Raw genomic sequence first — 17,949 nt, 5'->3', positions numbered from 1 at the left:
TGTGTGAGCGTGTTATTTAGAAATGTAATTTATAATTTTTTTCCAACGTGAAAAAGCAGTATACAGTGCTTAAACAATTTGAATCAAATTCAAATGCTTGTCCAAAACGGAGAAAACGAAACATAACCAATAAAATGAATATTCAAATTAAATAGGTAAAAGTCAATTGTGAATCAAAACAGTACAGTAGTACACAGATATTGACTATACCGAATGGCGAAACGATTAACAATGTCAATTTTTCGTTTGTATTGGATATTTTCAAGCAATAATCAGTCGAAAGTTGATGCGAGACAAAAAAAAATTAATCGTTTCTTAATAGGGAATAAAAATGGAGTTCGAAAGAAATTTATGTAGGAAAAGCAGTTTTCTCACTCATTGCCTTTAATAATTCAAACAAAATATGCGATTTTATTTTCAATTATTATTCGGCTTTCGAATATTTTTTTACAATTTATATTATTACCTCTTGCTAAGGATTTTGTGGCTTCAAACCGCTTTTTATGATCAGCATATTCCATACCGAACATTTTTTCTATTTTTTAAGACAAAAACAAAACAACAACAACATATAAACACAATGACAACCAAAGTTTCACACATTCTCGGTTGGAAATTTAGTTTACATGATGCAACAACTAAGTTCAATCAACCGATTATTTCGATAATTTGTACAATAGTTTGTATTCAACACAGCTGGACTTAAGCATTTTGCAAACAAAACAAGATTCAAAACAAAATATATGTATTTGACTTTTAAGCAAAAACCACTCTCTCACACACACACACGCATACACATCAATTCCGAATACACTTTTTTGTTGGACGTATACACTAGAGCGCGCATAGAAATATGTTAGTGTCATTATCATGTTTGTTAAAAATTCGTCATTCGATTTTTTTAAATAAATATATAGTATATACATGCACACACACTATTTCTCTCTCGCAAATTTCAATATATCACTGCAAATCATTATTGTGATGCAAAATATCGAATAAATAGCAGAGCATATACTGAGCATAGATATATATCCGGGATATTTTGTGAGTATCGCAGCCAGACATTATAATGGAGTGAAAACAATAGAAGTGATTGTCTAAGTATAAAACCATTTACATTACTACAATCACTATAACAATAACTTCTATTGTTTTTACTCTATTTCAAAGTCTGGCTCCAATGAATATCGGATACTGACAAAATATCCAGGATATATATCTATGCTAAGTATATGCTCTGATAAATAGTATTGTCGTCGAGCATTTTGGCTGATAATTCTCTGATAACGTCCCACTCTAGTTCTACATGTCATTTGTGTATACTGAAATGCAACCAAAATATATAAGTAAATATATATATAATGCGATATATAAATTCAATATGTGTAATTAATGGAAGAAAAAAAAACCAACCAACAACAACATTATAAAATAAATCCAGAGAAGCGGAAATATATTTTAAACTTTAACAATTAATTTGTAATTTATACATTTTTATATTGTGTTTTATGATTTTAATTTTAGTTTTGATAGCTTGATATACATTTTTTTTTTTTTTCATTCGAAATTCGACATACCTTATATGTGGAGCTGAGAATGAATTTAACTTAATGAAAATCATCATCAGAACTGCAGGAAAAGCAAAAGAAGCGAATTGCATACATTCCATACAGAAACACATCGGCAAATCAACGCACTAATGAGCTTATCAAGACAAAGTTTTATGCGTGATACCAGAAAATGCATGATGCAATCGCAATAATCGAGGTGCAACGAAAAGAAATTTCCATATTTTTCATAGAAAAGAGAGCAAATTAATCTATCTTTTTTCGGAAATCTCTGCACTCTTTCGTACCATTCAATTTCCATTTCAATTTTTTGACATCAAAAACTTTATAGTTATTATGCTACGTGATTCATTTTATTCGCACGAATATCATTATAACAAAAACTGTAGAATGTTTTTTTTTCGAATGGGGATGAAGATAGAGAAAGAAAAATGAATGGAAAATCTTCATTAAGCATCATTTTTTTTCATCAAGACTTTGGACAAAATTGCGAGAAAAGACAAATGAAGCATTACAAACGATTTGAGCGTGCTAAAATAACCGGATAAATTTTATGAGATGAGAGTGATTTTAATCTGGAGATTTGTGTTGAAGCAAGCAAGAATCACTTTCACCAGCAAATTCATGGAATTCTCAAAATTTTGCACTTTGCAAAAGATGTTCCGCTGACTGAGATTCAACTTTTTCTCTCGGTCTCACTCTCTCTCTCTCTGTGTGTCTCCATGTGTGTGTGTGTGACTCACTTATTCTGACTAATTCATGTCTTGTTCTACAATTTACATTACGTATCAAGTGCGAAAGTCCAGCTATTTTTCTGCCGATTTGCTTTTGCGAATAAAGACGACAAAAACACACAGTAAGTGAGACAAAGAGAGAGTGAGTGAGTGAGAACATCAACATGATTTAATTGAATCGGAAATGTTCGTTCAATGAATGTTCCTTTTAAAAGTGCATTTGTATCATCTATACGATACCGCTGTTTGTTTGTTTGCTTGTGTTTTCTTTGTCCAATGCACCAACATACATACACATGCTCTGTATTGAAACGCTGAACTTAGTAAGTAAATAATAACGTAATACGCATTACCAGATGAAGGCAAACTTTATCGTTCAGCTTTAAAATAAGTTGAAGGATGCTGCAGCATGTTAAATAGACTCGGCCTCTTCTAACCTTTGAACATTGTTTCAATATATACATAAAACATATACATACAAATGCGTTGAACATCAAATTGATGTTAATACGAGACAAACTCTCTCACACACACACATACACAATGATCATTCGACCGAAAATTTGTCGAGGAATTTTGTTCCATTTGATTCACAGTTCACATCGCATGCATATCACATAAAATGCAATTCGTTGTGAAATATTAATGATCAATTACAAATAAATACAAAAAAAAACAACTAAATGGATTTTATCAAATTTTATCAAATGCAAAAAAAAATTGAAACGAAAATATTTCGGTAGTATCGATAGGCATAAAATTGCAGCATTCTTAAGAATTGTAACTCTTGAAGACTCTTTTTTTGATCAAAATTAAAGATAAGATTTTTCGTCCATTTGATAGAACAAACATGAAATCGAGCGACAAAAGAACGTTCTTCTCCCTATTATTATTATTATTATTAGAACCCAAATGGTTAAATAGCGGACTTACACGGAGTATGAGCGGAGCTGTGCGGAGATAGACGAAAACAGCATACAACGGATGAGAGTAAATTGGATGAAAGTAAATTAGTGTGCGCGCAATGGTTACTATGCGTACGCATATTCTTAATACAATTCTCGTCTATCTCCGCACAGCTCCGTTCATACTCCGTGTAAGTCCGCAATTCAACCATTTGGGAACTCTTTGTTTTTTGTTTAGTTTTTTCATTTGTCTCTCAAATAACATAGTTTTCTTTAAATTTCATTTTTAATTCAAGTTTTTTATTTAATAAATTAAGCAGTTAAGCAACATCACCAGTTAGGAAAAAAACAACAACAACAACCAAACAATTACAATTTATCATTATAGATCGAAACAAACAGCTAAAAACTAAATGAATATTGTATTAGGAATATTAAATAAATCAATAAAATAAATAAAATTCACTTAAAAGAGCGACACTTACCGTTTAAACATATATTCTTTTAATTAATCGTTGATTTCGAATCGACTGGTTAATAAATAGATCGGATAAATACATGTTTGACATTGAAAGTCTCGTTTTGTACATCGAGTGATCACTATCGAGGTAATGTTTTCGGTCATCGCATCAATATTCACCGTTTTTTTCTGTGAACATCGGTAAGTTATATTTAATTCATTTTCCCATCGTTCGTTAGCTGGATTTGTTCTGATCGCAGTAAAAAAGGTGTGAGCAGGATCCAGGAAAACAGTAGATTTTATAAAATTAAAATTGAATGTCCGAGAATGAAAGCGAGACTTCTATTCACAACTATTTTGTATGGTGGTGTTACATTTCAATAAGTTGTGAATAGAAGTCTCGCTTTCATTCTCGGGCAATCAATTGAACGTCAAACGATTTATAATGACAGCATCCATTGGCTAAAACTCCATATTATTTTTCAAACACGGGGTAATGCAAAATCAATAATACAGATGTGTGACTTTCCTTATTTTATTAAATCATTAGACTCTAGACTGTTCAAATACCATTCGAATCCAGAATCAAAGAAATATTTATTCAGCTAAAAAATCCGATGCTACGAAAAATATTTCATATTGATATTTAATGTAATATTTCAATAGGTTGCACCTGTACTATGTGGCATACATACATTGGATGTTTAAATTCATTCATCTTTATCGACTTCATTAATCACATATGGTGGTGGTGTTGGCGCTGTCCGTGCTACTGCTCAATTTAATGCAAAATGCGTATGTGCACCGACCGTCATGTTTGATATCGAAGTGGCGTTTGCCAAATCAATCACATACACATATGAACATGCATACGAGCACACAAACTGTTATTTATAGAAAAGAAAAACCACTGCAACCAAAATGACATTTTACTGTAAAATGCTGCCTCTGACTAGAAAAATGTGTTTTGCATTCTGTAGCTGGATAACTTTTGAACATTCCATTTGCCAGCATTATTTCGATAAGATTTTCGAGTTTAGTCAATGTCCAAACAAAAATAGTATGCCACAAAATAGTCGTAGAAAATTTTTGCAACCAAAGTGCATGGCTATTCAAAACATTCATTTTTGGTTAACGAAACAAAGTTTTTGATTGTGTGCGTATTTCTCTTTCTCTCTCTCTTTCCCCTTAATATTTGTTTAAAATCCGAAATGAGTAATATATTTCCGGTTCGATTTGTTTAACCTTTCGTAAATTGTTGTAGAGTATAAAGCACATATTCATTTGGTGATGGGTTTTAAAATACCCGAAACCACAATTTATTTCTGCTATCAACTATGCAAAACTACTAGTAATACTAGTAAAATATTTCCATGCCATTTGCCTTCAGCAGTCCGGTGTACCACATAAAATTATTTACATTTTTTTTTAATTTGAAATTGAATTGCGATTTTATATTTAAATCTGCATTCTGCCGGCATATCATGTGTATCGATCAACACAATTCATCATATCCTCTCACACCGAATTAGTTACGAGCGCAATGAAAATACCGATGAAAATCAACAATTCATACAATAAACATTTTTTATGGCTTTGAAAGAGAGAGAGAGAAAGAGATGATTGAAAATTGGAAAATTTGCTGTGTTAGATGAAACACCGTAAATACACCGACAATATTTATCACAGACCAACAAAAATTCCATGAGAGCAAACAAAATACACATAGAATGTAATTATTTTAACAAAACGTTTGGGAAAAGGCAAAAAAATAAACGTTTCGAAAAAAATAAGCAAATAAAAATTCTATTGAAAACAAATTGAACCGAAAACAAAGTCGTTTTATATGACAAACAACGATTGAAATATGAGCGGCGAAAGAATTTTCAGCAGTGGTGAATATTTTATTATTTTCTTTGGTCGGAGTATTTTTTTGCGCTTCCTCTCAAATGAAAATGGGCTTAGTTGTGACTATGCAATTGCGTTATATTTGATAGCAGCGTTCGAGTGTGGTGTTTAAAAAAATATTTGTGTATTGTTACAATAAACCGCATCAGAGCATGACATGATGTCAATACGGTTGAATCATATTTCAAAATTTGGCATGAATGAATTATATTCAAGAAGCTGAAAGTAAATTTGACCTCCAGCTGGGTTGACAAACGATCAAATGCGCACACTGTATTGTGTCATTCAATTGAATTTGAGATATGGCAACGAAGAGAAAGAGTGAGAAAGGAAAAAAAGAACTCTCAACATAATTATGTGTTATATGTGCCTTGATGCAATGTCTATATTTTCGGTATTTCAGATGAGATGTTGAGAATAGAACCGAAGGAAAGTGCGAGCGAAAAAATGAAGTGTGCGACGCTCGGCAAACATCATAATTTCCTTTTTGCTCATTGCTTACACAGTGTTTCTCCGGTTCGAGTTTATTTCTAACAATGGATAGATCTATTCACATCAACAGAAAACACGCCTCGAATAAACAAAACTGTACACAAACCATGGTGTGTCATTTCTTTTCCATGCATTTAGTGTGTTCTGTATAGATTTCGAAACTGTCTTTATTTCATTTCTTCTATTCTCCCTTTCGCCCATTCCAACTGCATATCGAAAAATTGTAGTAATTTGATTGATGTGTTTATGCACTTTAGGATTTTTGGTGTGCGCTCTCTACCAAAATGTAAAGAGAATGAAGAAAAAGAAACCGTTTTAATTTATGCCCATGGTTCAATACAGTCAAAGGGGGGTTGTTGCAATACAGAATCGTAATTCGATTGTGAATCCTATTGGGCTGTTGTCAGTGTCAAAATAAAAGGGATTCTAAAATGAAAATGCCAGAGAAAAACAATAAACACAACACTCACTGATTCATAATAGTCGTATTGAGCGTGTCTCAGTTTCATATATGGAATTCATTGTAGCAAATGGCTTTGAATTACTCTAGTTTCAAGCAAAAAAGAGACTATGTATTTCTTTATCATTATAATTTTATTTTCTCATTCTTTTCTTTGGCTTTGTTCTTTTTTAGCTCGTGAAGATGGTTACGTTATCGGGAAGAAGGGAAGACTTCGAAATTACTATACTCGATTCGTCTTTTCTTCCTATAAAAAATAATAGATTGTTGTTCTCATGTTGGTTTTTTTTTCACGCTATAAATCGCTGACTTGAATTTACTTCTTTCGATTTCCTTCGGTTGAAAAGTTTACGACTTTTGATTATCCACTATATAGTTTCAGTTTATTTTTATATTTTTTAGCGTCAAGTTTGTTGACGAATTTATTTCTTCTTTGTGGCTGATCGTACCACATTTCATACCCGCTTGTTCGCATTATATTCCACCAGCGATGAGTCATGCATAAGCCGTTACCCACATACTAAACGCTCGTATTGTTAATGGCTTTCATATAAATTGCTTTTTGGATACACACTTAAGGGTTAGTCAATTTACGGCCGATTAAAAATGTTATGCTGCACGCTTGAATGCAACATCGTCGTTGTCGTCGTTACGCGTTGTTATTGTCCAATGAGTTTCAGTTGCATATTGTGGTTTTGAATTATTTATTATTTTTAGTGCATTCATGATATCTTTCAATCCGAAATCGAGAGTGAAAAAACAACAACAACATTTTTGGTCCCTCCATCGGAACATTGAATGTATTTAGTTCGAGTGATATGGAATAACTTGATTTTACCATAATCACATTTCGAAACTCATTACAAATTGATGCAATATATTTGTTTGATTTTTCTGCTTTCTCTCCCTATCTCTCTCAATTTTAATATCTAAAATATCTAAATCATTTCCGAACACTATCGATTTACTCATATAAGATATAAAAAAACCACAACACACAATCGACAAAAAATCTTTTCGAATCATGTTATCTCATAATAATCGTTTTATGTTTTTCCCCTCTTTATCTGTGCATGTGATTTTTTTACAATGAAAAGTTACACCCCTTTCAATCATATGGCACAAGCATATATTTGAACGCAAAATTTTGTTTGTACGATTTTGATTGTACGGTTACTCCAAAAATCATCAATTGATAAAAACCATTGTAATTCTATGCCCTTGTGGTGCGAACACCTCATATGGTTACCAATTCCTCTGTCCACTCTTTGAACATGAAGGAATTTTGAATTTAAATGTAACAAGCGGCTATTTTCTATTTTATTTTGTGAAAACAAAATTGTATGTTATCAAATTAATGATTTGAAATCATAGTGTGAAAATTATTGAGTTCTTGTATTCAATATTTTCCATCGGAGCAAAACAAAGATGTTTTTTTCGATAGTTTTTCTGTCGGCAACAGTTATTCTTGTTCACTGTGCGTACATCGATGAAAAGTTTTTGGATATATACTGTTTTGACTTGAGTGTGTATCGCACTGGTCGTTGCAGCGTCGATGATTTCAATTATTTTGCAGCCATATAGAATATGAAATGGTTACAAAAAAAAATGTAAACACTAAACATACTTCAAGTCTAATAATTTATAGTACCACACGACTCTTTATCGAAATTGTTGTCTGGCTACCTTTTTTGTTTCTCCTTTTTGTTTTGAAAGTTATTATAACCAAAAAAAAAAGTTTTTGGATTCTCGTTGATTTTATTTAAGGCGTTTCAACAGTGGGAACAATGTTCCTGGAATAGTGTAAATAGAGAAGAGTACGGCAATGAACAAAATTAATAGTCGCGAAAGTGATTCGATAGCAGTTGACTTGAGTCACTTGAATCGATGCGTCTTTTCTGTAACGTTTCCGAAATGTTTGGGATATGTTAACTAAAAACCAATAAAATGATAAAATATTCTGCATGAAGCGTTTGCTGCTAAAATTCAAAGTTTCGCAATTTTTCATATTTCATTTTATCGATTAAAATTGTACAATCTCTGTTAACAAAATGGTTTAAAACAATTTTCAACAGAAAAGTGTTATTCAAGGTTTACATAATTCAGGATAATGCACCAATTTATCATTGTTTTGGAATACCGGGATACATAAAGAAATATTTCATTGAATGCATTTGAATTTAAAATTCGTTTATGTGTATTTCGATATTAGAAATTAAGTGTTGAGTGAATGCATTTGTCACAGTTCGATAATCACATTTCGTTTTATTTACAGAGATTGCGTTTTTTTATAAATAAATAAATTCGATCAATGTCGGTAATTTTGTAACGAAATGCCTGTCAAAATTGTGGCTGAAATGTGTGGCATGTTCATCGGCAGCGACACTGAAATTATTTAAAAAAAACCTCAAATTCTTTATAGTGATGTCATGTTTGTGTGTATTTGGGTGTTGTGTATGCACGTAACGTTTACACCCTGATTTTGGAAATGATCTGGTTTACCTTTTTCGCCAATTGATTCGTCCTATGAGAGTTGAGCTTGTTATGAAATGCCATGGGCCACGGAAAACCAATGATTTTTCCAGTGAAATTATCACTTGTCTCGACGGTAATGTCATTTTGCAATAACATTCTTTGGTTTCGAATGCGAACCAACCAAAATGCGAACCTGAAACCCCAAATTTAACTCAATGCTCATCACGTTATTTCGTTTTTATGCTGGAAAATATGAAATATGTGTGTAAATTTCTATTTACCAGTCGCTGGATAATAAATCAAATCGGCAACCAAGCTAAATAAAACCATTTAAATTTCGTTTATGATTGGGAAATGAAGTATAACCATAGCCTTTTATTTGGTTCCTGTGCGGAGGTGTAGGGAATGCTTTACGATTATTGGACGACAATAAATTGAATTAAAAATACTGATGGCGGATTCAAAGACATAAATTTGATAGACAAAAAAGTATCGTCGGCATTTTGACGATTTAATTTTTATATTCAATATTAATAGTGGTTTTTTTTTGGAACTTTTACATTTTTGCGGTAAAAGTAATTTTGGCTGTATAACACAAAATAGATCACAAGTATTTATTTTTAGTTTTAAACCAAAAAAATTCAATACACCAAAAACATTACTCGCACGAGAATCAATAATTACTGATGTTCGCCACTTTTACGGTTGTTCTGGCACCATTGGAAAATTAACGATAAAAGCATTTTGAATCTCATAAAACTTGCATATCAATATCCAATTTATAAAAAAATCCCAACAAATGGGTACATTGAAAAGAAAAAAACGATGGTGAATTGTTGGAACACATATTTGGTGGTAAAATCTCTTATTGATCTCATCAATAACAAACACTTCTGCTACAAACATTCACAAAAGTTATGCATCTGTTGATGGACAGATTCATTCAAATTTGATTCATCAATTAAAGAAAAAATGAAAAAAAAAATTGGCGAAAATATGAAAACTTCTGGCATTTTGTACGCAAGCCATCGACTGTTTCTGTTAATACCAAGCACCAACCAATAAACTAAAAACCATGTAAATGTTTTATCAATCAGAGAATGCACAAACATGTCTCCGAAAATAGACTCTTGATACCGTATTGAAAGCGGAAGGAATTGAGTAACAATTTCATAATGCTTTATTTGAATGTGGATGATGAAAATGGAGATTGTGTGCAAAAGAACGCTCTAGACTATCAAATATCAAGAGAAATCCAGAGAGGAAAACTCGTTAGAGTAACTTCAATGCAAAAGCGAATGTTTTGTGTGTTTGCAACTTATTTGTGCTCTATTTACTTGTCTCTTTCTCTGTATTTGATGTTCATCTGCATGCTCTTCTGTTATAGAAATATTTGTAACAGATACTACGCAAATCATGAGGTAGTAAAAAACTGAAGGCAAAAGATGTAAAAAAGGTACATATTTGGTTCAAAACTATATATATTCTTAAGTATTACATCTGTATAAACGATGTTGTACAATCCAGTGGTCATGCATGGAAAATTCAAAATGAAAATGAGGTAAAAAGAAGAAAAAGTACCCTTCGTTTTGTCGTTCATTTGCCAAAAAATCATTGGAAAATTGTTGATATATTCGCCGATATTAACAAAACATAAAATTGTAATTTGAATATCGATTTGGCTTGAAACATGGCCTATACAACAATTTTGCACACAAAAAAAAACTAATAATGAGAATGGACTATAATTAAGCAGTTTAGGCTACCCATTTAGTCGAAATCCCAGCGACATCAAATAGCCAATTATGTTGTTGTTCACAGTACGATATTGGCAATGCTTCGATATATCGCATATGAACTCATTCCAAACTCTCACATTAATACAGTAATTGGCCCCTAAAATGTTATGTCATAAATCATTTCAAGTATGGCAATATGCACTTCAAATTCTCGTTCTTGTCGTTTTCATGTTATAACATGCACTTAGTTCATGCGCACCCTTTGCATAAATCCAATTTATTTGCATAATTGCCAATATTTACAATCACTTTTCACTCCTTTTTTTTGTGAATCTGTGTCTTACTGTCGCATCTGATGGATTCATTGCAAAAAAATATATAATATATTTATATGTATTTCGAGCTTGTTCATCTTTAAAATGTATTTGGACAACTGAATCCATTCGGCAATTACATATGAACGCATATCCCAATATGCAATCACAACGCACTTCAGCCTAACAAAACATTTATGATATTAATAATGAAATTCATAATGAAATTGCACGTTATCTGTTCCTATGTCGATTGGGAGTTGCAGAATGAGAGAGAGAGAGAGAGAGAGAGAAAAAAGGCCCATAATGAATCGAAATCGCATTTCGGATAATCGAGAGCGTATTTTGTTGTTAAGTGGTCTGCAGTGTATGGTGATTGAAATATGTATGTGTATACATTGGCGAAATATGAGTCGTCAATCTAGTAAATGGTGTTTATTATTATGGTTGAATCCAGCATTACGGATGCTACACAATTCAATGGGGTTCCTCTAATAACATTCGGACCAAGTGAAGTCTCAATACAACAATATCAACACCACCATTATACTCATGACACGCACCTTTTTTGTTGTTGTCGTTGCTACCGAGTTGGAAAAAAAATAGATATCGAATTCAAAAGTCCAACCGAATCGCCTCTGGCCAAGAATGGTTTTAATAATTCCATTTATTTTTGGAAATGAAGAAAATAATCATCATAATTGATGTCACCAAAGGGAGGTCCGAACACAGGCTATCACATTTTATGCATTCATTCATTATATATGCAGATCGGTTTTTCACTGGGTTTTATTTTCATTCTGTCCGAGCAAAAAAAAGGAAACATGAACGAACAAATTTCCTAATCAAATATCGTTCAAACATTTTCAATGAACAAAGATGGGGATGAACGTTGTTTATTTTTACGTAAAAACAGTTTAAAAATATCATACAGATTACACAAAATACAAAAAAAATAATTATGGAAGAAGATTTTTCTTCTCTTTTTTTGAAAAAAATGCAATTCACAAAAAAATAATTTTTTCAAAACTTATGTAAATACTGAGAACAGAGACACACACAACATCAATTGAATGACAGTTTTCAGAAGAAATATTCGATTCTGCACCATTTAACTGTTTTCCTGCAAATCGGTTCACTAGAAATTGGCTTTGAACGTGTCAATACACGGGCATTGATAGATATAGTTTCGCACGAATTGCTGCACTATAATGAAAATAATATTGGAACTGAACTATTTGGATTTCGAATTGTGGATTTTATTGCAACATTTGAAGTATATGTAGCACATATTTATGAGTCATTCGATGGAGCAACCAAAATACAATTATAACCATTAGGAATGGGGAAAGCTTTGCATTTGATAGGTTTTGCATGAAAACTCCTGTGACAATGAATTGATTTGGTTTTAATCCCCTTGAGACCACATCAACGATGATTCATACACAAAACTCGATTGAATTTAAGAATTGATCATCAATGAAATTTATTTGACAAATATTAAACATTCAACGGGTTGTTGAAAATATATTGAACATTAAGCATCGCGAATTATATATGGACATGAACGAAACGAAATCGGAGTGTGATAGATATAAAAATTGAAATAAATCAAGGTTATTTTTGTAACAAGGTTCAAATTTCTGTCTGAGGCATTATACATGATATTTAGTGGAACGTAGAGAAAATGAAATTAATTGTGTTGGCATTCATAAACGGTTTAATATTATTCACACTGCTTGCATCCAAAAAAAAAATCTTTAATTTTAATTAAATTTTTTAAAGTTGCATTGATGAAATCGCATGAAATAAATTAAACCCAACGGATTCATGTATCCATATCACAATTTTTAATTAGAAAATAAGTATGAATACATGTTTCAATTTCAAGTTTTGTAATAAAGTAATTGATGTATGTGATACTTTTCCCTTGTGTTCTCACACATGTTTGAAAATCTGAACTGTTTATATTTTTTCGCATACAATTTTGGTCGTAGTGACCAATTATATTTGGTCGTAGTGACCATCGACTTATTCAGTTCCCAGTACAATTAGAACATATAGAATTCAAAAACATTAAAATAAAAGCCAGAATTCTTCTTTCCAAGTTTTAGTACTTGGTAAAATACTAAAAACCAATTTGACAGTTTAGTACAATGACCAAAAACGTCAAACATCAAACTGTATCTTTGTGAAAAATTCGAATTTTCTTTTTCATTTTCTTTTTGGACGAAAAAATAATTATTTTTAAAATGTTTATGGAGATAATCGATTGGGAGAATCCTCGTTTTTCCCAATGGCATCTCGAAAATCTTGGTAAATTAAATCAAGCTCAATCCGATGCCTTTTTGGACGACGATGAAGTAAGCAAAATAATATACTATAATATACACAACATATTATTAAAAGAAAATATTTATAGGCTCAAGATTTGAAAATTACCGAAACCGAGCAAATGGAGCTTTGTGAGAAGGTTCCGTGTCGAGTTGAATTATTTCATTCGAATGTCTGTTATGGCGTTGAGAAAAGTTGGCCCAAGTTCCTATTCAAAAAAGATAAATTAGATGATTTATCCGATGAACAAAGACGAATTATGTATTGTAAAATGGTTAAATATGGTGTCAAATTATATAAAAAGTACGTCGACAAGGATCGATTGGAAACAAGACGGAAAATACGAACAAATTTTGCATTAGCCCCGTACTTAGAAGAATATAGACTTAAAAAATGCTTCAATCGCATTAAGGCGCTGGGAGAATTGGAGCAGCCCGAACAACAAATGTCAAGCGATTCGGAGAGCTCACTATTAACGGTGATTGAAACACAAAAAAATAACAATAATTCAGTTCACAGTGAGCATAGCGAATCGAATGGTGTGGAAATCGAACATGATAGTCGCATTATTTATGAACACTCGTCTGAAGATGACGAAGATAAGGATGATGATGAATTTCTATCGGCTAATGAAGGAGACTTTGAAACAGATGCATCTGAAGTCGCAGTAATGGCAACGCCAATCATTCAACAATTGCGTCAAAATCGAAATATTCAATCAAGTCCAATTGACTTAGATGTTTCAAATGCAATTGAGACTGATGAAAGTATTGCCATGGTCGTCGAAGTTGAAACTGAATCGAACCATCAATCTGAAACAAAATCGGAACCTTCATCGGGTGATAGGAATATAACAAATATTGATGAGAGATATAACTATCTATTTTCCGAAGGTTCAGTATCTTCATCGAGAAAAAATGGTGACGATGATGAAACCGTACATTTGCCTTTGGCTACACCGGACTTTAACTCTAGTCAATTTGTTGTAATCAATTCCAATCGATTGAACCAGCGTTTTGAAGGCAGCGAAAATAGTTCAGACCTCTCACCGAATCGATACCAACTGCGAACCAGAATTCAATCCCCAACTGAAACGAAAGCAAACATTTCACACAATAAAAAGCGATTAAGTCAAAGTTTTAACGAGAGACTGAATAACCGCTCAACTATGTCACCAAATCGATACCAACTACGTAAGCGAAAGAAAACTGATTAAAAATAAACAAAATTCATAGCATGAATTGTGATTATATTTATAAGTTGAATAATTTGTATTCAACACATTTTCCTATACATTTGTGTGCAATTGTTTCCAACGTTGCCAAAAAGAAACATTTAAAGTTGTAATAATGCCAGAATGAAAAAAAAAATTGTACGATGAAAAAAGTGTACATTATCATTATCATTCAATTAATGTAGAAACATCAATCATATAGATGGCGACATTTATATTTGTAGACGATAAAATTAATTAGAATAAGAAATTCGACTGAAAATACATAATCTCAAAAATGTTTATAAATCAAAACACATTGTAACACCTTACAAATAGAGAAAAAATAAAATCGTCGTGTTTGTTGTTTTTTTTTATTTCAATTTTATTGATTTCTTAAAATTTTGAGTGAAAAATCGAATGTATGTTGCATCATCAGCATTTAAATATGGATTCAGTTAGGTTTTCAAACATAATGAATGCGTTCTCTTGAAATTCGCGCAACAAAACAATTATTGAAATAAAACGATTTATTTGAAGATTTTTCCTTGGTTGAATTTGCGGCCACCAGCGTCAGTGCCGGTCCATGAGAAGTAATTTTCAACCATTTTCTTTGTTTCTTCAGATTTTGGATCGAGTTTTTTCCATGCATAGCAATCGTAATCGATTTGCCAGTCGGGTGACAATGTGAATGCTAAATCTTGGCCACGCCACACCCAAACACCGGAGATTGTGCTGTTGTTATCTTCACCAAACAGACATACCGAACCGAATGCTTGTTTACGCATTTTATCCAGACGTTGGAACATGCCGGTGATTAAATTACAGCTCATGAAAACCTTGCTCAATTCGTCGGCATATTTGTATTCACCATACCTAAGGGGAGAATCACAAAAGAAAAGAATAAAATTGAAAATAATCGATAATAATTAATAAGTAATTTTTAAGTGATTTGCCCCTGGACCATACCAGATTGAGTTGTTTTCGGCATCAAATTTCTCCCAGAAGTATTTGATGGAAACGGCTTCATCTTCATTTGAGTAGCAACGTTTGAAATCATCATAGTTGAATGATGTTTTTGGCAACGCTTCGAATGGATCTATGTGAATTAAATAATATGATAGCAATTAATTTGAAATTCCAATGATTTTTTTATGGTTTTCGTACTGACCTTTTTGTTTTGGCTCAGCGGCAAGAGCGAGTTCGGCCGCATCAGGCTCTTCAACTGGTTCGACTTCCTTTTCCTTCTTGGGGGCAGCTGCTTTCTTTTCTTTTTTAGGTTGTTGTTCCTTTTGTGGTTTAGCTGAACCACCGCCAATTTTAGCTTGGAATTCGGCGTATTTTTTCGGATCGAATTCGATGGCTTTGTCGGCAATTTGGAAATTTTTTACTACTTTCTGTACTTGTGGTTGATTCAACACAGTTTTGAACCAACGTGTTACATTACCGAATGCACTATTGACGGATGCATCCAATACGTATTGGTAAGCATTCAACAAGTTGCTGAACACAACAATATCGGCCAATGAAATGCGTTCACCAACCAAGAAGGTATTGTTTAGCAAATGCTGATTAAGCACATTAAGTGCACGTTTTGTGTCATCCTTTGCACGTTCAACGGTATTTTTGTTGTATTGCATGATGCCCAACAATGGATAAACCCAAGCCGATGAGTATGGAAGAATTTCACTTTCGGCAAAGCTAAGCCATTGGACAACTTGAGCACGTTCCAAATCACTCTTACCACGCAACTGATCGTTGGCCACGTAAAAAGCGATGGCATTGCTTTCGGTCAAGTATTTGCCGTCTTTTGTTTCAAAGGCTGGAACCTAAATTAAATCGAATGAAAGAAAAAAAAATCAACATTTATCTACATGTTTATGATGGAAATAAATTAAAGTAATATTTTCGAAATTCAATAAAATCACACACACTTTTCGAAACAACGAAACATCTAAACAAATTGAAAATGTAAATTCCCCTTAAATGTTTTAGTACTATGGTTAGAAATGAGTACAAAACAGACAAAAAGAATTCATTTTTTCTATCTCCGTAAACAACAAAACAATTAGTTGCGATTATCTAAATAGTCTTGAATTCAACAGAGAAATAAACGAAATACAGGCACATTATTGCCAGTGTTGTTCATGCATAAAATATGTATAGCTCATTGATTTCGGTATGGTAACGCATTTCTCGTATATTCAAGAGAACGTGTAACGTCATCATAATAGCTTGAACAGAGCACCGGGTTTGAGTACCAATTCGTTAACATTAACCAAAAAAAAAATTGTACATGAAATATACGGCTTACCTGTCCATATGGGAACTTTTTCAAAAAAGCATCGCTTTTGTTTGTTACGCCAAATTCGAAATCTGATGCAACATTAACCTTAGCGCCGGAGAATTCGGCCGCAATCAGTGCTTTGTATGCACGGAAATTTTCCGGGTACGTGTACAAGGTCTGAAACACAAAAAAAATCACAAAACATTTATAAAATTCAATTCGATCATCACTAATTTATTTATTTTATCGAAATTTGGTGAAAAATATGCACGGATTTCGATGATGATTGAAGATTTTTTACCGCAGAAAATACTTACTCCTGCCATTCTTAACGTTTGTTCTACGTGAAAAGACGGAGATGTCAATATCGAAAGTACTAGTTAACAAATGTCATTCCATTCGATTTTTTTTTGGATATACACATGTGAACATGTGAAGTACTAGAGTTTCATTTTACTTCTTGCATGATTATAGATATTCGGTCTACGTGTAAAGGAATGCGTTAAATGTTTACGTTTGCAATGAAGGTTGAATTGAAATTCGCATTTTTGCTGAGTTTCAATTTAAAAAAAAAATTGGATTTTGTTTTTTATTTTTTTTGTTCCTATATACAAAAGACATGACAGTATCGCCAAAGATGATCAAACATTAATAGTTTACAAAACTTCCGTACTCAGTGGGCCTGAAAGACTTTGTGAGTCATAGCAACACATCGGTGTTGCGTTAAGTACTAGTCACTTTAGGCTGTTCTTTTAGTAGTGTAAAACTTTCATAAACATGGCAGATAGTGCCACCGGTGCTTTCAACATTGGTTTTCAAAACATCAAACATGTACACACACATTTGTGATGAGAGACGACAAATTCAACATACAATCTGAACATTTACTGCTATATTATATATGTATATATATTGCTCGTTGTCATCAAGTACATTTCCAATATTTGCAATATTTTGAATTCGAAATCAGTTTTATTATTTAGTTGATTGAAGTAAAAACATATTTAGTGAAATGTTAAACATTTAAAATGTAATAGTAATAGTCTACCGTAATACT

General features: G+C 32.4%; 2 protein-coding genes across 2 annotated transcripts; one reads left to right on the top strand and one right to left on the bottom strand.

The window, feature by feature from the left end:
- The first annotated feature begins 13,219 nt into the window (after nucleotides 1-13,219).
- On the top strand, nucleotides 13,220-14,988 carry LOC116337542 (putative uncharacterized protein DDB_G0267716). The gene is made up of 2 exons (XM_031762199.1): nucleotides 13,220-13,421; nucleotides 13,481-14,988. The coding sequence occupies exons 1-2, from the start codon at nucleotides 13,311-13,313 to the stop codon at nucleotides 14,606-14,608; spliced, it is 1,239 nt and encodes a 412-aa protein (XP_031618059.1). The 5' UTR covers nucleotides 13,220-13,310; the 3' UTR covers nucleotides 14,609-14,988.
- On the bottom strand, nucleotides 14,966-17,343 carry LOC116337538 (elongation factor 1-gamma). The gene is made up of 5 exons (XM_031762193.1): nucleotides 17,210-17,343; nucleotides 16,920-17,069; nucleotides 15,777-16,434; nucleotides 15,575-15,704; nucleotides 14,966-15,481 (listed from the first exon to the last, which is right to left on the bottom strand). The coding sequence occupies exons 1-5, from the start codon at nucleotides 17,216-17,218 to the stop codon at nucleotides 15,136-15,138; spliced, it is 1,293 nt and encodes a 430-aa protein (XP_031618053.1). The 5' UTR covers nucleotides 17,219-17,343; the 3' UTR covers nucleotides 14,966-15,135.
- Nucleotides 17,344-17,949: the final 606 nt, after the last annotated feature.

Source organism: Contarinia nasturtii, unplaced genomic scaffold (assembly GCF_009176525.2).
Source record: "Contarinia nasturtii isolate CC-2019 unplaced genomic scaffold, AAFC_CNas_1.1 Cnas_scaffold_285, whole genome shotgun sequence".
In the NCBI taxonomy this organism is placed as follows: domain Eukaryota; kingdom Metazoa; phylum Arthropoda; class Insecta; order Diptera; family Cecidomyiidae; genus Contarinia; species Contarinia nasturtii.
This window is presented reverse-complemented; position numbering and strand designations above follow the sequence as displayed.